Consider the following 23,685-nt stretch of genomic DNA (forward strand, 5'->3'; position numbering starts at 1 on the left):
CATTCAAGCTTACCTCCTAATTGACTTGACCCTCAACCCTACTGTACCTAATAACCTTGCTCTTATTCACATTTACTCTTAACTTTCTTCTTTCACATACTTTACCAAACTCAGTCACCAGCTTCTGCAGTTTCTCACATGAATCAGCCACCAGTGCTGTATCATCAGCGAACAACAACCGACTCACTTCCCAAGCTCTCTCATCCCCAACAGACTTCATACTTGCCCCTCTTTCCAAAACTCTTGCATTCACCTCCCTAACAACCCCATCCATAAACAAATTAAACAACCATGGAGACATCACACACCCCTGCCGCAAACCTACATTCACTGAGAACCACTCACTTTCCTCTCTTCCTACACGTACACATGCCTTACATCCTTGATAAAAACTTTTCACTGCTTCTAACAACTTGCCTCCCACACCATATATTCTTAGTACCTTCCACAGAGCATCTCTATCAACTCTATCATATGCCTTCTCCAGATTCATAAATGCTACATACAAATCCATTTGCTTTTCTAAGTATTTCTCACACACATTCCTCAAAGCAAACACCTGATCCACACATCCTCTACCACTTCTGAAACCACACTGCTCTTCCCCAATCTGATGCTCTGTACATGCCTTAAAAAATGTGGTTGAGAGAGCAGAAGAGGGTGTATTGAAATTGTTTGGTCACATGGTGAGAATGAGTGAGAATGGGTGAGGGAATGAGGAGAAGTGGGAGACCAAATTGGAGGTGGAAAGATGGAGTGAAAAAGATTTTGAGCGATTGGGCCTGAACTTACAGGAGGGTGAAAGGCGTGCAAGGAATAGATTGAATTGGAATGATGTTGTATAGCAGAGTGGACATGCTATCAGTGGATTGAACCAGGGCATGTGAAGTGTCTGGGGTAAACCATGAAAAGTTTTGTGGGGCCTGGATGTGGAAAGGGAGCTTTGGCTTTGGTGCATTATACCTAACAGCTAGAGACTGAGTGTGAACGAATGTGGCCTTTGTTGTCTTTTCCTAGCACTACCTCGCACACGTGCTGGGGGAGGAGGGTGCCATTTCATGTGTGGTGTGGTGGCGACGGGAATGGATGAAGGCAACAATTATGCGTATGTCATGTGTATATATGTATGTCTTTGTGTCTGTATATGTTGAAATGTATAGGTATGTATATGTGCATGTATGGGTGTGTATGTGTATATATGTAGATGTGGGTGGGTTGGGCCATTCTTTCGTCTGTTTCCTTGCGCTACCTCGCTAATGCAGGAGACAGTGACAAAGTATAATATTATATAATATGATATGAATTATAGAAGTCTGTTGTGGATGAGAGAGCTTGGGAAGTGAGTCAGTTGTTGTTCGCTGATGACACAGCGCTGGTGGCTGATTCATGTGTGAAACTGCAGAAGCTAGTGACTGAGTTTGGTAAAGTGTGTGGAAGAAGAAAGTTAAGAGTAAATGTGAATAAGAGCAAGGTTATTAGGTACAGTAGGGTTGAGGGTCAAGTCAATTGGGAGGTGAGTTTGAATGGAGAAAAACTGGAGGAAGTGAAATGTTTTAGATATCTGGGAGTGGATCTGGCAGCGGATGGAACCATGGAAGCGGAAGTGGATCAGAGGGTGGGGGAGGGGGCAAAAATTCTGGGGGCCTTGAAGAATGTGTGGAAGTCGAGAACATTATCTCGGAAAGCAAAAATGGGTATGTTTGAAGGAATAGTGGTTCCAACAATGTTGTATGGTTGCGAGGCGTGGGCTATGGATAGAGTTGTGCGCAGGAGGATGGATGTGCTGGAAATGAGATGTTTGAGGACAATGTGTGGTGTGAGGTGGTTTGATCGAGTGAGTAACGTAAGGGTAAGAGAGATGTGTGAAAATAAAAAGAGCGTGGTTGAGAGAGCAGAAGAGGGTGTTTTGAAGTGGTTTGGGCACATGGAGAGGATGAGTGAGGAAAGATTGACCAAGAGGATATATGTGTCGGAGGTGGAGGGAACAAGGAGAAGAGGGAGACCAAATTGGAGGTGGAAAGATGGAGTGAAAAAGATTTTGTGTGATTGGGGCCTGAACATGCAGGAGGGTGAAAGGAGGGCAAGGAATAGAGTGAATTGGAGCGATGTGGTATACCGGGGCTGACGTGCTGTCAGTGGATTGAATCAAGGCATGTGAAGCGTCTGGGGTAAACCATGGAAAGCTGTGTAGGTATGTATATTTGCGTGTGTGGACGTATGTATATACATGTGTATGGGGGGGGGGGGGGGGGTTGGGCCATTTCTTTCGTCTGCTTCCTTGCGCTACCTCGCAAACGCGGGAGACAGCGACAAAGTATAAAAAAAAAAAAAAAAATGAATTATAGAATGAAACAACTGCCAGGATTTTATCCATCACCCTTAACCTTTTATGTGGAGCTGAACATGAAGCCTGGGGAATGCTGATTGTTGGAAAAGATCCTATTTATGGAAGCTTTTCTTTTAGTGAAAATGAGATGATTAGAGACATTATTCTGATCTCAAAACCTTTCTGTGAAAGAGCAAAAGTACCCGAGTAAATCCAAATGATGTTTATTCTTATTCATTTTAATGAATTGTATTATATTTATTTCTGGTTGTTTTTTGTGGTGAATTCATTAAAATCTTGAAAAATCTTTGGTCATAGTTGGCCACATTTGTCTTGGTGACAGATCAACAATTCACTTCCACTACATTTGTGAATATGTTATATTTATTGCTGATAACTTAGGCATCATTAGGCTATTTTTGAAACTACCTTACAAATTGAGTCTATTGTAGTGGACATTACAAGTTTCATGCATTTAGGGGATCAGCTTTATTTTACTCAAGGGCAACCAAGTTGTTAGTGGTATTCACCACCTTTGGCTGGTAATCAGCCATTATTATGGATTTTTCTTTGCCTGTAGTTACATCCTGAGGTTCGAAATTATACTTCAAAAGAATTCATGAAATCAAGTATGCATGGGAAAATGGCCTGTGTGCAGAGATATCACGTGAGTCGAATGAAGAATGACATAGGGTAAGAGTAAATGATACTAAGGGAGTGGAAGATATTTGGTTAGGCAACTTAGGGAAGCAGTGCATAAGTTTGCAGGTGAGTGTGTGTGGCATAAGGAGGATGAGACATATTAGAAAGGGTACTGAGTAATAAATTGAAATAGTAGTTGGTAGTTGGCAAGAAGCTAACGACCAGGGAGGTATACTACCAGCATTACCCACCTTGGTATCAGGAGGGTTACTGATGGCTGCTTAGTGAGCCAGCATTTCAGTGGTTATCAAATTGAACAGTTCTGACCCAGCTACCCGTCTTTACTTTCTGCCTCACCCACATGTGTACTACTGGAATTTTGTCCACAAATATACAGTCTCTTCTTGTCGTATGTAACACTTGACAACACTTACACAGCTCATTCTTCTAAACTCTAGATTTTCCTGCATTGAGCACTATGTGCTTGGTGTCATTAGGCAAATCGATACGAACAGTAGATAAAAGTAGTAGGTATGAACATTTAGGCAGGAACATTAGGTAGAAACTTTCAGTAGAAGTAGTAGGTAGGAGCATTAGGCACTAGTTACCCTCTGCTAGTGGCCTGTTAAAGGTGAGGCAGTGAAGGCTAAGAAGTGGAACTGGAGTTCATTAGTTATGAAGACTCTGTTGCCATGGCCCCCCATTGAGGGAGTTCCAGTTGGGACAAGCATCAGAGATATAGTTAGATAGATAGATATCAAACAAAATAAAACAAAGAAAGATGTTGTATGAATGGTATGTAGAGGAGTGTGAGTAATTGGAAGGAGTACAAGAGAGAGTAGCAGTAGGTTAAGAAAAAGATATGAGAGCTGAAAAAGAGAAAAAGTGAAAAATGGGGAGAGAGAGTATTGATGAATTTCAGAGAGGTGAATAATGTGTGAACACAACAAATGGGGATGTCAGTGAGGAGAGCACATTGACAAGTTGTAATAAAGATTATGTGAAAAGATGGAACGAGTATCTAAAAACCATAACCCTTTAACAGTGATTACTGAGGCATCTCCTTTCGGATAGTGGTTAATTACTGGAGGCTCTCCATTTTTCTGCATGGATCAGAAATTTAAATTGGAAGGCACTTGTAATTGGAAGGCAGCCTTGTAAGTCATCATCCAGAATACTGAACCTATCATGGGCTGACAGCTATGTAGCATTCATTCCTGCATTTTGGTGAGCATTTCTTCCTGGCTGGTAGAAAAACATCTCAGAACCCCCTACCCTAGTTGACAAAGTCACCATCTAAATCTGTAAATTGTCTAGTCTGCTGCTTACAGTCGCATCCCTCCTTCCCGTGTGAACAGCCTCTGCATTGCATTATCAGACCTGCTTACTTTCCTCATACCTTCATTCAACAGCCATAGTGGGAAGTAGATGCCTTGTTTAATATATGATGAGAGTTGACCTGAAAAGCCACCACATACATGTCCATTCTCAACTGGGATAGAGCTAAATTCATGAAAGCCCTTTGGGGAAGATGGAGAGGATTTTCATTGTCCTGCCCAGTGAAAACTTATTTGGGGTCAGCACTGAAACTAACAAAATGAAAATCCTCTCCATCTTCCCCAAAGGGCTGACAGCTATGTAGCATTCATTCCTGCATTTTGGTGAGCATTTCTTCCTGGCTGGTAGAAAAACATCTCAGAACCCCCTACCCTAGTTGACAAAGTCACCATCTAAATCTGTAAATTGTCTAGTCTGCTGCTTACAGTCGCATCCCTCCTTCCCTTGTGAACAGCCTCTGCATTGCATTATCAGACCTGCTTACCTTCCTCATACCTTCATTCAACAGCCATAGTGGGAAGTAGATGCCTTGTTTAATATATGATGAGAGTTGACCTGAAAAGCCACCACATACATGTCCATTCTCAACTGGGATAGAGCTAAATTCATGAAAGCCCTTTGGGGAAGATGGAGAGGATTTTCATTGTCCTGCCCAGTGAAAACTTATTTGGGGTCAGCACTGAAACTAACAAAAACACAACTGGCTGAAGTATATACCAAATAAACTCAAGGTTGACAACAGCTGCTGGGTGACGGTGGAAGATAGCAGTACTGAGCACCAGACAACATCTGTGATGATGCCTTCATGCTATTACTGCCTGTTGATATTATCTTGTCATAGATACTTTTAGGTAGGTACTCTCTTTCACAAAAGCCTAACCAGCCATCCTCTTAATTCCAGAATCCAAATGGGATGAACCGAAAGAAGGATTTCTCACCATAGCTGAACAAGAAAATTTATCTAACAAGAATGATAACTCAAGTTTGGCCCAAGTTAGTGAACATATCAGTAGTTCAAAAGAGTCATCAGCTGCAGATACACCTCAGGGATGTAATAATAATAGCACCAGTGTATCATCTAAAGCAGTGATATATGGACCAGCACCAAGAGCCAAAGCATATTCCTCTTGGCAACAGGTTGAAACGTAAGGAAAATGTATACCTATTCCATAAATTCTGCCTAAATTTTGACGAGTTAGTTGTTGTGATTATATTTCTCAAAAAAAAAAGACATTTGCTTTTTCTTTATATAAAGTTTTTGCTGTTGCACATTAATCCTTTCGAACAAGGTGCACAGTCACTCTGTGGTCCTTACCTGTGAGTGCGCAGTTCAGTCAGCACATTCCATAGAAGGTAACTCCTTGCCAGCTTCATTAAACCTGGATCAAATATGGGTCCTACAGTTTGGGAATGGATTATCACTCATACACAGTGTTCACCATGGCTCTAATTTATTTACATTAATAGTTTAAGACTACAGGTTAAACCTCTTTCATCTGGCAGCCTTGGGACTTGGCCATTGCTGGACCAGAGAAAATACCAGAAAACAGAAATTGACCCCTAAGGGAACTCCCTATATAAACATTTTCCCAACCCCTAGTCTTGCCAGGTCATTCCACATTCATAGTGCTCTGTTATCAAAGGTAAAACAAAGCCTAAAATAAGTAATAATAAGTAAGAAGCTGGTGACTGGTTAGGGACAAGTCAATTGGGAGGTAAGTTTGAATGGAGAAAAACTGGAGGAAGTGAAGTGTTTTAGATATCTGGGAGTGGATTTGGCAGAGGATGGAACCATGTAAGCGGAAGTGAATCATAGGGTGGGGGAGGGGGCGAAAGTCCTGGGAGCATTGAAAATGTATGGAAGTCGAGAGCGTTACCTTGGAAAGCAAAAATGGATATGTTTGAAGGAATGGTGGTTCCTACAATGTTATATGGTTGCAAGGCATTGGCTATAGACAGAGTTGTGTGGAGGAGGGTGGATGTCCTGGAAATGAGATGTTTGAGGACATGTGGTGTGAGGTGGTTTGATCAAGTAAGTAATGAAAGGGTAAGAGAGATGTGTGGTAATAAAAAGAGTGTGGTTGAGAGAGCAGAAGAGGGTGTTTTGAAATGGTTTGGTCACGTGGAGAGAATGAGTGAGGAAAGATTGACAAAGATGATACATGTGTTAGAGGTGGAGGGAACGAGAAGTTGGAGACCAAATTGGAGTTGGAAAGATGGAGTGAAAGATTCTGAGTGATTGGGGCCTGAACATGCAAGAGGGTGAAAGGCATGCAAGGAATAGAGTGAATTGGAACGATGTGGTATACCGGGGTCGATATGCTGTCAATGGATTGAACCAGGGCATGTGAAGCATCTGGGGTGAGCTATGGAAAGTTTTGTGGGGCCTGGATGTGGAAAGGGAGCTGTGGTTTCGGTGTATTATACATGACAGCTGGAGAATGAGAGTAAATGAATGTGGCCTTTGTTGTCTTTTCCTAGCGCTACCTGGCGCACATGCGGGGGAGGGGTTGTCATTTCATGTGTGCATGGGTGGTGACGGGAATGAATAAGGGCAGACAGTATGAATTATGTACATGTGTATATATGTATATGTCTGTGTGTGTATATATATGTACACATTGAGATGTATAGGTATGTATATGTGCGTGTGTGGACGTGTATGTATATACATGTGTATGTGGGTGGGTTGGGCCATTCTTTCATCTGTTCCTTGTGCTACCTCTGCCTTCTTCATACATTTTCAGAGGCAATGTAATTTGTTATCTTTTTGGCTTTATCACCATCTGCAGATGTCAGGGCATGGAATTGGCAAGGTTCTTGAAGTATTCTAGGATTTTGAGTCCATAGGGTCTTGATCTGAATGAGGGGAGGCACTGATGAGGTGTTGCAGGAAGCATTCTCAGGAATACCCACATTTTTTTTGCTTTTAGGCATTTTCTGCCTTAGAAAGGTAAGAGCCAACCATCTTGAAGCACAGGTCTTAGAAATACAGTGCCCAACAGTGAATTTTCTAAAATGCAGTGGCAGCAAGGAAAGTAAAGAAAGAACATCCTTCCTTCAAGATAGCCTGAGGCAGGTGGCTGGTGTTCACACCATTAGAAACCAGTTTCTGCAACCAGCTGTATGATGATATTGCCCAAAAAGTCTGTTTGAAAGAGTTGACCAGGGTCTACTGAAATGGTCTGGATATGGAGAAGATCAGGGAAGAATGATTGACTAAGAGGATCTGTGTCAGAAATGAAGTGAATATGGGGAAGAGTAGACTGAGAAGGCAATGCAAGGGTGGAATGAAAGAGGCTTCGGGGTATCGGGACTTGAACATTAAAGAGGGTGAGAAGTGTGCATGGGGTAAAATGAATTGGACTGACATGGTATAAGAAAAAAGTATGGGCCATGTATTGTCAGTGGGATGAACTAGAGTGTATGAAGGAACCAAAGAAAACCATAAAATTTTGTGGGGCTTGGTTAAGTATGGTGGGCTTTGGTTTCAGCACATTACTTATGACAGGTAAAGTGTAGATTTGAAGGCGAGGCTTTGTCTCTCTTCCTGATGCTCCTTTGCTAAAGTGGGAAGAACAGTATGGCATTAAAAACTTATACTTAAGTTATGAAAGTTTTTGTAAAAATTGTAACATTTCAGATATTTCATCTATTTCTAACACATGTAAATAATATGGATGAAATCTGAATAAAAGTTTTTCATTTCAGCTTCTCAGAATTTATCCTCTTTATTTTCACTTTATTTTTGTTACTCAAATTTTGTTCACCTTTAATTTTAGTTGAAAACTAATAACCTTATTTTTTTCCATGACTCAGTGACTCTCAGCAGCATTCAGTGGACTACCAGCTTCCAGAAATTGTTGAGGAGGGATATTATGGTCCTGAAGTATCATTTAAAAAACCTGAAGTCTCTTTTGAAGAAAGAACAGTAACACTCTCAGCGAATGATAGAGACAGCTGTGGAAATGTTGCATTTAAGAAGAGGAAAGCTGCATATGAAAGTAAAAAAAGTATGAGAAGAAGAACTGACGATTTATAACTTTTCCTAAGGAAATTTAGAAGTTTTACTTTAATGCATGATATAATATTTGTGGATGTACTTTTGTCACCATAAGGGGATAATTAAAGCCTCAGAAATATTTTATAGTTTTATTCACAGGCATTATATTTTACATAGTGTTACTAAAGCTCAAATTCATACTTTGAATATAAGAATATGAAATGATGTTCAGCTTCAAGAATGCTTCACCTGAGGATTTAGCAAATGAGGAAAATAGGTATTATTCAAACGAGAGGAATTCTATATTCATGGATAATAAATATCTTGAAAGATGAGCATTTCTTCTTAGCTTGTAAGACCTGAAATTAAAATTGACATTACAAAATTTTTAATTTATAAATTAATAACGAGCTATATTAATACAATTAAGATTTTCAATCTAGAACTACAGGGCACTAAAGATGTAGGTGACAATTTTGGTAATGCACACTCAATACCAAAGAAAAGTAAAAATACTTCAAACAAAATATACAAATGCCTGGAGGGAAGCTCAAACAGCTATATAATGGACCATCATTAATGTAAAGAACAGCTATATGAATTTATAAAAGAAAGCGACATGTGCTTGAAATTAGTCCCAGATGATCCCAAAATGTAACTATAAAACAGAAGAGGGGAATAGTCTCTTATAAGTCTTATAAGACAGATATGAACATTATGTTCTAGCACTGCCATCATGCCAAATTCTCATTCTAGCTATGTACTCCTTATTCCCTCCACTTCTGATGCATATGTCCTTTTATTGTCTCTCCTCACTCATCCTCTCTATATTTCCACATCCTATTCAGCTCTCTCAAGCATACTCTGCTTGCTACTTCATTTCACTCTCACCCTATCAATCCTCAATCAATCAACCCCCTCACACCATATATTGTCCTCAAGCATTCCATATCCAATAAATTTACCCCTTCCACATTTTTACACCTAAGGCACAAGACTCACATCCATAAAGCCTTTCTATAGCCCATGCCTTGCATCCATATAATATTGTTGGTACTACCATTACTTCAAAATATCTATTTTTGCCCTCCCAAGTAATGTTTTCCCTTCCCACATGCTCTTCAGCACTCCTAGAACCTTTGCCTAACCCCACCCTAGGACTCATTTTCACTTCCATGGTTTCATTTGCTGCCATATCAACTCCCAGATATCTAAAACACTTCACTTCCTCCAATTTTTCTCTATTCAAACTTACACCCAGCTAACTTGTCCCTCAACCCTACTGGACCCAATAACCTTTCTTTTAATTCACATTCACTCTCAACTTTTCTACTTTCACACACTCTTCCAAAACCAGTCACCAACTTCAGCAGTTTCTTACTCAAATCCACCACCAGTGCTGTGACATCAGCAAAAAACAACTAACTCACTTTCCAGGCCCTCTCATCCCCACAGACTGCCTATGTATTCCCTACGTGTTGTAAAGGGCAACTAAGAAGGGGTGGGAGCGGCAGGCCAGAAATCCTTCCTTCCTGTATTACTTTGCAAAAGATGGAACAGAACAAAGAACCAAGAGAGGATTTTTCCCTCTAAGGCTCAATTATCTGTTCTTGATGCTAACTCGTTAATGCGGGCCATTAGAAGAAAGATCATGTGAGGCAAGTGTCATATTGTATCAAGCCTTATTGGTGCCAAACAATTTTCATTGAGTGTACATCTCCAAGTCACTTACATTCCTTCCCTGAAAATACTGCTCATACACCACTTTTCTATTTCACTAGTAACTAAAACTCATCCCACAATTCACTACCCTTGACAAACACCCACCTCCTACCTTCCACAGGTCAACTACCTCACTTATGCATGTAAGCCATGCTTCCTTAAATACCTTCCGTTCCCCACCCACTCTCCCTCTTTTTTTTATTCTCACCTTGTTCCATTCTCCACTCAACCTCTCTCGGTATCTATGCACATAAGCCTCTTTTCGAAGTTCACTCAATTTCCTCACCCTCTTCACTCCCATGTCATTTCCTTTTTCCAAATGCCACTAAAACCTTTCACACACCTCCACCAAGAAGTGATCAGACATCCCATTGGCTAACCCTCCTGGCACATTAAAATCTAAAAGCCTCTCCCTTGCATGCTTATTAATTTACAAATAATCCAATACAGCTCATTCACCCAACTACCTCACTTGCCTGCATAACTAAGAATTCACATTTTCTTAACAAGGTATTCCCTGTCAATAGTCCTTTTTCAGTATACACCTTAACAAGTTACTGTACAACATTTTCATTTACACTGGGTACCCCCATGCCCTCTAATAATGCAATCAACTGTCACATCATCCATCCTTGCATTCAAATCTCCTATCACTATCATCTATCCCTTGCATTAAAACTTTTGATACACAAAATCAGCTTTTCCTAAAACACTTGCCTCTCTTCTTCCTTCCTCTCACTACCTGATGCACAAACAATGACAACCGCCTACCTCTCAAAATAAACTATCACTCTCATGCCTGTCAGGAACTCACTTCCTCACATTCTTCAACACATTCCTACAACACCTTCAGCAGAAGTGCCACCCATCCTTTAATCTTGCCCTCACATTAACTCCAGACTTTATCCCTTAAACATTCCCAAAATTTTCTTCCCCTTCCCCTTGAGCTTTGTTTAACTTATTGTTATATTTGAAATTCGAAAAGGCATTCAAACATTTTTCAAAGACTTTTTCAGAGATTATAACTTATGCATAGGGGCTAGCTATATGATCTGTGGTGAAGCAAAGGGTACAGAGTATTGCTAAAAAGCTTTCTAAACAATTGAAAAGAACTAGAAAAAATTTCCCTGAAAGATTAAGCTCTATTCAGATAAATTTCACCATTCATGCAAGTGGACATTTCTACCTTCAACACTCTAAGCCCTGTATTAGTTACTGTTCTTTTATCCAAGAATAATAAAAGTGAGTAATTGCAATCAATTTGATAGAAATGTTTTATATTATGAAAATATAGAATCTTACCAAGGTAATCATCCATAAGGGTGCCAATTGCAAACTGAAAGAAAAATAAAGGTAAAATCAATCACAGACAAAGCATTTTACCAACCCATCTACCAATCTATAATCATCTAGTTTGTTCCCATCTACATGGAGTGGACGAGGTGCATACAGACATGCACATACATGTTGTAAAAACCAATCTACCACTTTCCATTGGCTGGTAAGCCTACTAGCTACCCAATTATCTTAATATCTATCTTTTCTGAAGAACTTCTGGAAATGGGGAACTCATCTTAAAAATACATCATTCCAACACTGTAATAATAAAAAAGGTAAGGCAAAATATATAAATTATCATCATCATCATTCTCATTTTGTAAGAACCAGTCTGCCAGAGATGTGGTCCCCAGCCACATTCCCACTGGCTGGTATACCTGCTGGCTGCCCAACTATCTTGCTGTATATTTTTTCTGAAGAACTTCTTGACATGGGAAAACACATCATACCAACATTATAAACATAAAGAGTTGGGCCAAATATATAAATGATTATTATCATATAAGCCCAAGAGACCTTTCTCTGATCCAGGGGCTCCCATAGCTTCAAGATAATAATACACACAGTGGCAAGGATAGGATGGGCTTCTCTCAAGTAAAAAGGTTGTTTCATGAGTCTGCTGTATCATTAAATGATGAAATACAGCCTCACCAAAGGTGATTTTTCACTCAGGGTGTAAACTCAAGTACGTGTGGAAATAAAAAGAGTATGGTTGAGAGAGCAAAAGAGGGTGTTGAAATGGTCTGGACATATGGAGAGAATGAGTGAGGAAAGATTGACAAAGAGGATATATGTGTCAAAGGTGAAGGGAACAAGGAGAAGTGGGAGACCAAATTGGAGGTGGAAGGATGGAGTGAAAAAGATTTTGAGCAAACATACAGGAGGGTGAAAGGCGTGCAAGGAATAGAGTGAATTGGAACGATGTGGTATACCGGGATTGACATGCTGTCAATGGATTGAACCAGGGCATGTGAAGCGTCTGGGGTAAACCATGGAAAGTTTTGTGGGGCCTGGATGTGGAAAGGGAGCTGTGGTTTGGGTGCATTATACATGACAGCGAGAGACTGAGTGTGAACGAATGTGGCCTTTGTTGTTTTTTCCTAGTGCTACCTCGCGCACATGCAGGGGGAGGGTCTTGTCATTTCATGTGTGGCGGGGTGGCGAAGGGAATGAATAAGGGCAGACAGTATGAATTATGTACATGTGTATACATGTATATGTCTGAAATTGCAGTTTCTATAATTCTTATGGGTAATACTTTCCAAAATGAGTTGATCCTTGGCCACTAAAACCAAAATGTAAAAGATTACCAAAGCAATACTCCTAAAAGACAATAAAAGCTATGATTCCATACATTTGCAAGCAAAATTGATACTGTTCCAGTGGCAATAATAACTCACAATATCTGTAGCATCTACTCTGGTACCGACAATCTTGACTCTGATTTCATCATCCTGCTGTATGACAACTTCCTGGTGACAAAAGAAAACAGCAATTAAGGATTTGTTCCATTCTAAGGTTAACTTGTATTTTTTTTTACAAGGGGAACTAATCATTATCTCCTTAGCCCTTTACTTTCGCATTCATTCCTCTTGCAGTCAACCCACCCTTATGAGCCTCCAACTTTTGTTAAAAGCAGCTGCAGTGCCCCACTTTCATCCTGACCCCAATCCCACAGGCTAGCAAAAGGCAGGAATGCACGAGCCCCTACGACAAACTTGCTCCCATGTTACCATGACAAGAATTGCGATTATGTAATCTGCTACCTCTACTCACCTCATCTCTGCTCTTATAACATGGAGGATTTGAATTTGGATCAAACTCAAGGTCTTGTGGTATGGACTGAAAAATAAAAAATCATTGATATCAGATGTCTGATGCAATTCATTCACATTCTAACAAGTAATTAGTAATACAGATGCATTAGTAATAATGATACAGTATTGTCATACTTGCCGACATATTGGGAATAATGCAAGAAAACATTTCAAAGACAATTAGTTGTTACAGAATTATCCACCTGGTTGCTAAAATATGTAATTCCTTAGCATGTGTGTTTTTAACTGTCAACCTTAGATGGGCATGAGAGGTGTGTCAGAATTCATCCTAGATGTTTCTGCATTCAATATTTTCTATTGTTGACTATCTAAACCTAAACCCCTTAATCAAATAATTAATTTTTCAGCCTAGTCATGAGCCAGAAATTACTAAGTAAGTCTGGTTGCCAGTAAAGCCATGCCTAATTCAGTCACAGAAAGAGCCCAAGAACGATACAGATTGGAGGTTGTGCACTGCACCCCTACTCCTAAAGACTATCCACTACTCGAGAAAGAAGAGGTAATGAGAGAAAGGAATACAGGGACTTGGAGCAAAAGGGTAGGTCTGTAGTCTGGTAAGGGTGAGGTAGGAGATACCTGGGATGTAAGTCAGTATTTGTTTCCTGATAACACAGTGCTGGTGGTAGATTCAAGTGAGAAAATGCAAAAATTGCTTTCTGAGTTTGGGAGAGTATGTGAAAGGAGAAAGAAGTGAGTTAATGTGAACAAAGCAAGGTTCTTAGGTTTATCAATGGAAAGAAAGAGGTCAGTTCAGGTGTTAGTCTGAATGAGAAAATTAGTACAATTTCTTCTTTCACTTTATAGTTTTACAAAATCTATGCTTTCACGCTGCATCCTTCCAAACACCATTACTTTACTTTTATTCATATTTACCTTCAATCGCCTATGCTTCCCACATCGTAAAACACTTTCAAACTTCTGCAACTCCTCTTCACTCTCAGCAAATAACACAATATCATCTGCAAACAGACTTGTCACTAGCCATCATACCTCACCAGCACACTCCATCTCTGCACCCCCTTTTCCTGGTTTTATTTTCACCTCTCTTGTCTCTCCATCCATATGTGTTTTAAAATGCCACTGTGACATCACACAGCCCTGTCACACCCACATGTATAGTGAAACTTTTGCTCAACTCTCCATCCACTCTTACACATGCATTTGCTACTCCACAACTTAGTGATGGTGCAAGGTACTGAATCACAAGCAACTTCCCTATAGTCAGAAGACAACTACATTAAAATAATAATTCATCCCTCAGTATGTCAAGCTCAACATCAGGAGGCTGAATCACAAGTAGGAACAAGACTAAACATCAACATCTGTGATTATAATAAATCATAATAAACTTAAAAATCAAAGAGCCTGCAGCTGAATTCTTGGACATGTATCCCCTACATACTCTTGAAATTTGCAGCACTTGCAATGACTATCACATCTGACTCAATAATTTTTGTTTCTACAAATAAATCTGAATGTGGTAGCTCTTTCTAATACCACACACTTCAGTACTGTAGAGGGGTGGCACTTTCAACACCTACCATAATCACAAACTCTCAACAATTTGATGTCCAATCAGCCCTTGCCTCTGGTGGATGAGATTCATAGTATTAACTGGGTAGCTTTTGGCTATGCGTTCAATGACACTAGGGGAGGGTGAGGTGTGGGATACCCATCAGGTGATTTTATGATTATTTTCTAGTGCTATAAATGGCAGGCCCATGCAGGATGGATTTTTGGAGAGGAAGATATTATGCTGACTAGTTGGACCTTGCAGCTTTTTTTAATCGACCAGTACAAAGGACAAGACGAGAAAGAGTGCACCTTCCACTGCTGTTAAATGCAGAAGAGGTTAAATTTCGAATAACACTGATAACAATGATAACTCATAAGAAGCTTACATGTCTTGAGATGAAACACTGCATGGGTCCAATTTCACAGAAGAGACCAATCTTATTAATTTGTGTAACAACAGCATCAAGGACTTCTCCTTTAAATGGCCGGAACACAATAGCTTTATACTGGAATAAAAGTGGAAATGATAAATCTATCACTAGCTATCTACAATCTCATTTTCATTGATGGATCAAATGCATACAACTCTAAAGCCCACTCAGACTAATCTTCACATGGAACTCTACAGCTACAGTTCTCCACAATCATTCACCCTACACATCAAGTCATCATATGAGTTTTCTGATGGAAGTACAACTGTCCGAACTCATAAGTGCTTAAGTGATGTCTGGAATCATGTGATGCCCTACATCACAAGACTTTTGATTGACTTTTGTCTCAGTAAAACTAAGCTACAAGGCTAAACATAATATTTTCCCTTACACACAGCATCCATCCATCCTCTTTATTCTATTTCCTCGTCTTCAACTTTTTTCCCCTCTTTTTCATTCCCCTTCTTTTTTTCATTCAAGGCCCAGCCTGGATGAGGACTCTAGTCTGTGACTAGACACTTTGATATAAAATCAACCCTTGATCAAAAAAATACTTCCGTTACACTTTAACAAAAAATCACTCCCCTAACATCCTTATCAAAAATACTTTAAGCCTTTAAAAGTTGTTCAAAGCGTGTCTATTTCTTTCCTAATGCACTTCTGTTATATTCAACTCTACTTATGTATCCTCTCTCTTATCTTCTAAGACCATCTTTCTGGACTTTGCCAAGGTATATGACGTGATAAAATACATAATTTTGTTCAATATGGTAGCAAAAAAGAACATACAAAATAAGCTAGGATGATTGATCCAGTTTAAGAAAACAAAAATGAAATATCAGCAATTGGGATTGCCTGATGGAGGAGGACGTCCCATCAGAGGTTCCACGAGGTACAGTTTTCCCTTTAAATAATAATAAAAAAAAATCTGATACTGAGAAGTGGCAGAAAAAGGTAAAGTTGAGCACTTTAAAGAGTGACAAATCACAAACTATAAAATGAAAAAGATATATGGAGTCAAACAGAAAACCTACCTTTATAGGATACAAAACAAAGCCACGGCCAACTTGAATCATACCAGAGCCAATGTGATCAATCGTTGTTACAGCTATGACGAACCCATATCTGGAAAATTATGACATACATATCAGCATTCAAAAGTTTTGGGTACATCAATAAACATAGAAAAAAAAAATCATTCATTTACATCATTATGCAGCCCTAAGATCCCTTTTATGGGGCTCCTGCAGCTTCACAGTTGCACTACAGTCAAGTTTGGTTTAATTTTGTGTAATTAGTAAAGCACTAAAACTTAATGTTTATTCAGCCCTTTTTGGCACAAAAAGATATCAAAATCAAAAAATTATCAATATAGAATCATATATTTTGGCTTTCTTTAAAACTTATTTTAAAATCTAAAACTTTCCTTCAAAAATTTATCACCCTAGTCTTATTAGTGTATGTATGGATAATGGTGACACACCTGAGGATTGGCAGAATGCATGTATAGTGCTATTAAATACAGGCAAGGGGGACAAAGGTAAAAGTTTGTTGAGTGTACCTGATACATTGAATGGAAAAGTAGTGACTAAAAGGTTGAAAGCATGTACAGAGCATCAGAATGGGGAGGAACAGTGTAGTTTCAGAAGTGGTAAAGCAGCTGTTCATGGACAAAAGAGTGTTCATACAAGAAAGGTATAAGTTTGTTGAGTGTAACTGATAAGTTGTATGGAAAAGTAGGGACTGAAAGGGTGAAAGCATGTACAGAGCATAAGATTAGGGAGGAACAGTGTGGTTTCAGAAGTGGTAGAGCAGTTGTTCACATTAGAAATGTGTGTGAGAAACACTCAAAAACAGAATTTGAAAGAGGCATTTATGGATCTGGAGAAAGCATAAGGTTGATAGAGATGCCTTGTGGAAGGTTTTAAGAATACATGGTGTGGATGGAGAGAAGTCTTTATTAAGGGTGCAAGGCATGTGTACAATTAGGAAGAGAAGTGAGTGAATGATTCCAAGTGAAGGTCAGTTTGTGGCAGAAATGGACAATGTCACTATGGCTGTTTAATTTGTTTACGGAAAAGGTGGTGAGGGAGGTAAATGCAAGTCTTGGAGAGAGAAGTAAGTATTCAGTCTGTAGGGGATGAGGGGGGCCTGGGAGATTAGTCAGTTGTTGTATGCTGACGACACAGCATTCGTGGCAGTTCTGAACGAGAAAACACCGAAGTTGATAACTGAGTTTGGGTGAAATTAAGGTGAAAGTAAATGTGAATAAAGGCACAGTTATTACGTTTAGCAGGGTAGAAGAACAAATCTATTGGGGCATGAGTTTGAATGGAGAAAATCTGGAGCAAGTGAAATGTTTTAGATATCTGGGAGTGGACATAGCAGCAAATGGAACCACTGACATGAACATGTCATAGAGTAGGTGAGGGGGTTAAGGTTATGAGAGCAGTGAGGAATGTATGAAAAGAGAGGTAAGTATCTGGGAGAACAAAAATAAGTAAGTCTGACGGTATAATAGTCCCAACCATGTTGTATGGTTGTGAAGCATGGGCTATAGATAAAACTGTGAGGAGGAGGGTGAAAGGAAGTGAAATGTTTGAGTACAAATTGTGGCATGAGGTAGTTTGAGTAAATATTAAAAGGGTAAGAGGAAGGTGTGGTAATAAAAAGAGTGAGACTGAGAGAGCTGAAGGTGTGCTGAAATGGTTTAAAGATATGGAGAGAATGAAATAGGGGAGGTTGACAAAGAGAATATAAGCATCAGATGTGGAGGGAATATGGAAAAGGAGGAGACCAAATTGGAGATAGAAGGATACAGAAAGAATTCGGGTGATCGGGGCTCGAACATGCAATATGCAAGAGGGTGAAAGGGATGCAAGGGACAGAGTGAAATGGAACAATATGGTATACATGAGTTTACATGCTGTCAATGGACTGAACCAGGGGGAAACCATGGAAAGGTCTGTGGGGCCTGTTTGTGGATAGAAAGTAGTTTCAGTGCAATGCACATGACAATATGAGAATGGATCTGAGCAAATGCAGCCTTTCTTCTTTTGTCAATTATGCTATCTTGCTACTGCAGGTAACAGCAATCAAGTAAAAAAAAAAAAATAATCACAATATTTTTGTCTGAAATTTCTCCACTTCTATTTTTTTCCAGCAAAACTGTACAATGAGTCCTTTACCAAAATACTTCTAATAGCAATAAGTTTTGCACTCTCCACCTCAAAGGCCCAAAAGCAATACAGTGGCATAAAAAGATTTAAAAACTCTGCATGCCAAATTGTCATCCACATAAATAAAGTAGTTATCACTACCTACTCACAATAAGGATTAAGAATTTAAAAGCAGTAAGGAGTAACTTAAATAATATGCATCTGGATATAGTAAAGTGATGTATAGTGACAGATTGGATGTAATCATTTCTACATGGAAATGTAAGGCATGAGAGTGTAACGAACTAAAACAAATAACCCTTTGAGCAAATTTCTGAACACACCAGTGAAAAACAAAATACTTATATTTTCATCAAAGAATTACTTGAAAACATAAAAGCAAAACATACATAAAATATAATCAAACTTTCCTTACTTTCCAGTACACGTGCCTTCTACTTCAGTAAAGAGCATCTGTCGGACTGTGTCCATTAACTGAGGGCCAAAATATCTAGGGTGCAGTAAAATCTCATGTTCAAGAGAAATCTGTAAAAAATCACCAAAAAGTTAATAACGCTTATATGTATGAGGTTGTTGGGTTCAGTAGGGTTGAGGGACAAGTCAATTGGGAGGTAAGTTTGAATGGAGAAAAACTGGAGGAAGTGAAGTGTTTTAGATATCTGGGAGTGGATTTGGCAGCGGATGGAACCATGGAAGTAGAAGTGAATCACCGGGTGGGGGAGGGGGCAAAAGTTTTGGGAGCGTTGAAAAATGTGTGGAAGTTGAGAACGTTACCTTGGAAAGCAAAAATGGGTATGTCTGAAGGAATAGTGGTTCCAACAATGTTATATGGTTGCAAGGCATGGGCTATAGATGGAGTTGTGCGGAGGAGGGTAGATATGCTGGAAATGAGATGTTTAAGGACAATATGTGGAGTGAGGTTGTTTGATCGAGTAAGTAATGTAAAAGGTAAGAGAGATGTGTGGTAATAAAAAGAGTGTGGTTGAGAGAGCAGAAAAGGGTGTTTTGAAATGGTTTGGTCACAAGGAGAGAATGAGTGAGGAAAGACTGACAAAGAGGGTATATGTGTCAGAGGTGGAGGGAACGAGGAGAAGTGCGAGACTAAACTGGAGGTTTCGGAAAGATGGAGTGAAAAGATTTTGAGCGATCAGGGACTGAACATGCAGGAGGGTGAAAGGCATGCAAGGAATAGAGTGAATTGGAACGATGTGGTATACTGGGGTCGATATGCTGTGAATGGATTAAACCAGGGCATGTGAAGTGTCTGGGGTAAACCATGGAAAGTTTTGTGGGGCCTGGATGTGGAAAGGGAGCTGTGGTTTGGTTGCATTATACATGACAGCTAGAGACTGACTGTGAACAAATGTGGCCTATGTTGTCTTTTCCTAGTGCTACCTCGCGCACATGCAGTGGGAGGGGGCTGTCATTTCATGTGTGGCGGGGTGGCGACGGGAATGAATAAGGGCAGACAGTATGAATTATGTACATGTGTATACATGTATATGTCTGAGTGTGTATATATATGTATACGTTGAGATGTATAGGTATGTATATGTGCGTATGTGGACGTGTATGTATATACATTTGTATGTGGGTGGGTTGGGCCTTTCTTTCATCTGTTTCCTTGTGCTACCTCGCTAATGTGGGAGACAGCGACAAAGTATTATAAATAAAATGTATGAGGTACAAGGTGCACGTTGAAATCATTAGTAAAGAAAAATCTACAAACTAACAATTAACTGATGACCAAATACTTGCTACTTTATAAAAAATCATCAACAAACTAACAAGTAAACGATAACCAAATACTTGCTACTTTGTACGCTTTTGAACACGGAAGTTAAAGTACCATCTGCTGTGCGTCCTCTCTAAGTGACAGATATTGCTGTGGTTATCTCACTGACTAATCAGCACCACTGAGTTAGATACTATCTAGCTAACTAATTTACATTTCCAATATTTCCACTTTACTACTGACATGATCTACTTTACCTGCAGGAGAGTAGTTCAAGATTCATACATATATCAATTCTGAAGAGAAAAGATCACTGTCAATTGCCTTAAGTCTACATGGAGACCTCAGTCAAGAAGTCGAGGCAGAGTTGAGTAAAAACAGTCAAACCAACCAACCTTACCTAATCCCTAAATGGAGTGCTCTATCCCCAGCCCCTTGACCCTAGCCTACCTTAAATGTAACACAGAGGTGGAGTAAGGTAAAATAATGTCAAAAATAAAATACAGGCAGTTGGGGATATAATACCTGATTCATCAGTGCCCACTAGCTGGCTAGGAAACCAGCTCAGATTTGCAATTTCTAAGTCTCAAATGATCTTCAGCGAGTACATTATCCAATTTAACCCCAGCTTTTTCCTATTATTCATCGCACCTCCCCACTACTGACTGTAAAACTAAAAAAAAGGATTGTTTGTACTCTGCTATCCACAGCTTGATAAAAATTTCAAGACATGCAAAACTAATGAATGTACCAGTAAACATAAATAACGCTATCTTAGAAATGTCCAGAATTTGATCGAGTGAAAAAAACAAAGACTCTTAAAAGAGAGATTGGGTATCTAGCCTTACATTTTTCCCTCTATTTCATGCATCTATCTGTAACATGTACATCTATAGACATTTGCTATAAGTTTTGGAGATTGTGGCAACATCAACACAAACTGTGTAATAACCTTCTTTCTCATGTTTGCAAGGTAACTTAGGTGCTACAGTCTGTGAAGGTGTCTAGCACCCATGTGTAACCCTACTCTTGCCCTTACTCAGAACTTAGCCTTGAAATTGAGGTGGGTAATAATAGTCCACACCAACACAGATAGGGAGGTTACCTAGGTGCACATACAAACATAATTGAGGTTCCACAGAACCAAATGAAATAAGACTGGACTCCATCTGGTTGAGTGAGTTTTCCAATCAATTGGATATATGAAGTCCTTAATTATCTTCACTGATGCGTTCCTGGAAAACATCACTTTAATGGAAATATTAGTCAAAACATAGCTCTCACAAAAGCAATATTCAAAGCAGGGATTTTTCTTGGGCAACAGATTAGTAACATATTTTGAGGACAAACACAACTGGAAAATAATCCAAATCATTTGAAAACAACAAGAACATACTACAATTAAATAAAATTCCAGAAAAGGATCCACTGTTGAACTTTTCCCTGGATCTTTAAATCAACTCTGTTTCTCGATCTCTAAGCACATGCCTGCACTCACTCATCCATCTCCAACACAGAAGCCAATCCTATAACCAAATAAAAAATTGCACTCAATAACTGCTCTATATTAGTTAATAATCCACCAAATAATGCATGTTTCCTGAATATCACTATCTCAAAGCTTGCAAAAAGTATGACAGTCAATCCTAACCCTCACAAGGGGCTTCTGCTCCAAATCCCCCTAACTCCAGCCAACCCTACCATAACCATAACCTCCCTCAACATGACCCAGAGGTGGTTGAGGGGAAAGTAAACTTAATGTCTTGCTAGTCTAAAAACTATCAATAGTTGGCAAAGTAACAGCTGATTAAAAAGAAATATTGAAATATTGCTTAACCTAACGTGCGAACTTTGACCAATTGACATCTGCACGCCTTTCTCGTGGAAAATTACTCAGTATAATTAAATCATTTCAAATTACCACACAAATTTCTAGCTAACACAGAACACACGAAAACATTAGTTGGTTTGTATCATTCCTCTAAACCTGGGATACAGTTCTTAACTTTCATCCAAAGCCTAACGATACAAAGCCTCAAGTAAGGATGAACACAGGTCTGAACTGCTTGCTTTACACATTGTTCTGTGAGAAACTGTCCTGTGAGGGCCAGTAGCACGTTTGTACCCTTCGTTAAGAGGTACTTAAGCCCCGGAACCCTAATAGAAGTATCCTATTCCGCAATCACCCCTGAAAAATCTGCATATGTTAATTAACGAAGTGGGTGAGATGCATCAAACACTCAATGTAAACAATATTGCTTACATGATAAAACATGGCTATATTTTGCTACGGCAAAGCTCACAGTTTCGAAAAGATAAACAAACAATATCTACAGTTGTTCCTGTGCCATAGATGGAGCTCAATTGAACGTCATAACATTGATGACGTCATCTAATATACAATTTTAAGATTAGAGTTTTGAATGCACGACTTGGAATGGCTCTTCTAAAAGAGCTGAAGATTACTTGCAACAGTCAGCTGACTAAGGCTACAGGAATAGGTATGGTCTCAGGAAACAGATATGACATTGATTATCTATTTGTGTATCAGAGGTGGGGAGAGGAAGCTTTTAACTCACTGGTCCGTGTCTCTTAACCGGTTACTTTATTAGAAATTGTTGTAAGTATTCAGTGGTAGACGCAACTACTATTTTTGCCGCTTTGCTTTTTCTACAAATCCAAGACATTCTGTATACTTTCCAAGCCTAACTTCTACAAAGTCCCTGTTGTAGTTTCCCCTATGTCAACAAAGACATGTTCGTCATTAGATCATCTTAGAAATCTCTATATAGTTATCATGTCTCCCTTTTTCTTTCTTCCAGTGCGATAAGGTTGAGCGCTTCCTAGTTTTCTTCGTTTCGCATTACATTTATTTCTAGTATTTCTTTTTTAGTCCATTCCTTTAGACCTAAGGTCCTAAGCAAGCATTCCCCTTTGTTTCAGTTTTGTTTTGTGATAATGAAAAATTGAGACGTTGAAGAAAAATATGGGTGATGTATGGTGGTGCAAGAGGTGAGATGTCTACCCCAGTTGCTTGTGCTGGAGAGTTGAGTATGAATCACTGGTGATATCAACTCTGGTCTCTATCGCACCATAACTCTCCTATTCATTTGCCGATATAGAAGTCGCCATCTGGTCCGTTTGAACCTCTTCTCATATCATTACAATTTCCAGGGTTGAATTTCATAAATCATTTGTGCAACTGTGGTTGCATCTTGTTTCGGTCTTTGTTATTCATGTTGTTTCGCACATTTATCACTTCAGGATAAACAAACACTTAGGTAAAACCTATGAGACCGTACTTGCCACCATCTTCTCATTTGACAAGGTTCTCTGACATGTGTTTTAATGATTCCTCCTAGTCAGATAGCTATCATCCATTTGAGCAGCCCAAATCTTACTCCAGCTTGGATATCTAACTTCCTCATCAGTCGTCCGCGGGGGTTAGTGTTAAAAGCCTTCTGGCAGTCCAGGTATTTCATAATTTTTCTAGGATGATGCTAGCTCGCTCATAGTGACTCAAGATATTCATCTCGCAGGATCTTTTTCTTTTGAATCCATGGTGTCTCCCACTGCCACTGAAAAGCTTACTCCTTATCTCCTTTCTTCCCTATCCCC

The 23,685-nt window shown here is 39.4% G+C and overlaps 2 protein-coding genes across 4 annotated transcripts in view; one reads left to right on the plus strand and one right to left on the minus strand.

The window, feature by feature from the left end:
- The window catches only part of LOC139749743 (WW domain-binding protein 4), a 28,834-nt gene extending 20,386 nt beyond the window's left edge, over window positions 1–8,448 (plus strand). Inside the window, exons 4-5 of the mRNA XM_071663944.1 lie at window positions 5,208–5,451; window positions 8,126–8,448. Coding sequence (XP_071520045.1) covers window positions 5,208–5,451; window positions 8,126–8,348 — 467 coding nt within the window. The 3' untranslated portion in view covers window positions 8,349–8,448. The remainder of the gene's footprint in view (window positions 1–5,207; window positions 5,452–8,125) is intronic.
- Polr2G (DNA-directed RNA polymerase II subunit Rpb7) lies at window positions 8,445–22,475 on the minus strand. 3 transcript variants are annotated; one of them, XM_071663945.1, is made up of 8 exons: window positions 22,331–22,475; window positions 18,748–18,857; window positions 16,188–16,278; window positions 15,109–15,228; window positions 13,146–13,211; window positions 12,770–12,841; window positions 11,334–11,367; window positions 8,445–8,668 (listed from the first exon to the last, which is right to left on the minus strand). In XM_071663945.1, exons 1-8 carry the CDS (start codon window positions 22,340–22,342, stop codon window positions 8,655–8,657), a joined length of 519 nt encoding a protein of 172 aa, XP_071520046.1. In that variant the 5' UTR covers window positions 22,343–22,475; the 3' UTR covers window positions 8,445–8,654. The 3 variants fall into 3 exon arrangements, with proteins under 3 accessions (XP_071520046.1, XP_071520047.1, XP_071520048.1); XM_071663946.1 differs by lacking the exon at window positions 22,331–22,475 and adding an exon at window positions 20,593–20,616; XM_071663947.1 differs by lacking the exon at window positions 22,331–22,475 and adding an exon at window positions 20,325–20,358.
- Between the last annotated feature and the right edge of the window lie 1,210 nt (window positions 22,476–23,685).

This window comes from Panulirus ornatus, chromosome 8, assembly GCF_036320965.1.
Source record: "Panulirus ornatus isolate Po-2019 chromosome 8, ASM3632096v1, whole genome shotgun sequence".
NCBI classification, from domain to species: Eukaryota; Metazoa; Arthropoda; class Malacostraca; order Decapoda; family Palinuridae; genus Panulirus; species Panulirus ornatus.

Excerpts from the sequence above, each read along its gene's own strand:
- Polr2G (XM_071663945.1), bottom strand. Across the intron at positions 13,212-15,108 it reads AGTGTTTCATCTCAAGACAT|TCCATACCACAAGACCTTGA; the intron begins GTAAGCTTCTTA and ends TTTATTTTTCAG. Across the intron at positions 12,842-13,145 it reads GTTATAAGAGCAGAGATGAG|GAAGTTGTCATACAGCAGGA; the intron begins GTGAGTAGAGGT and ends TTTTGTCACCAG.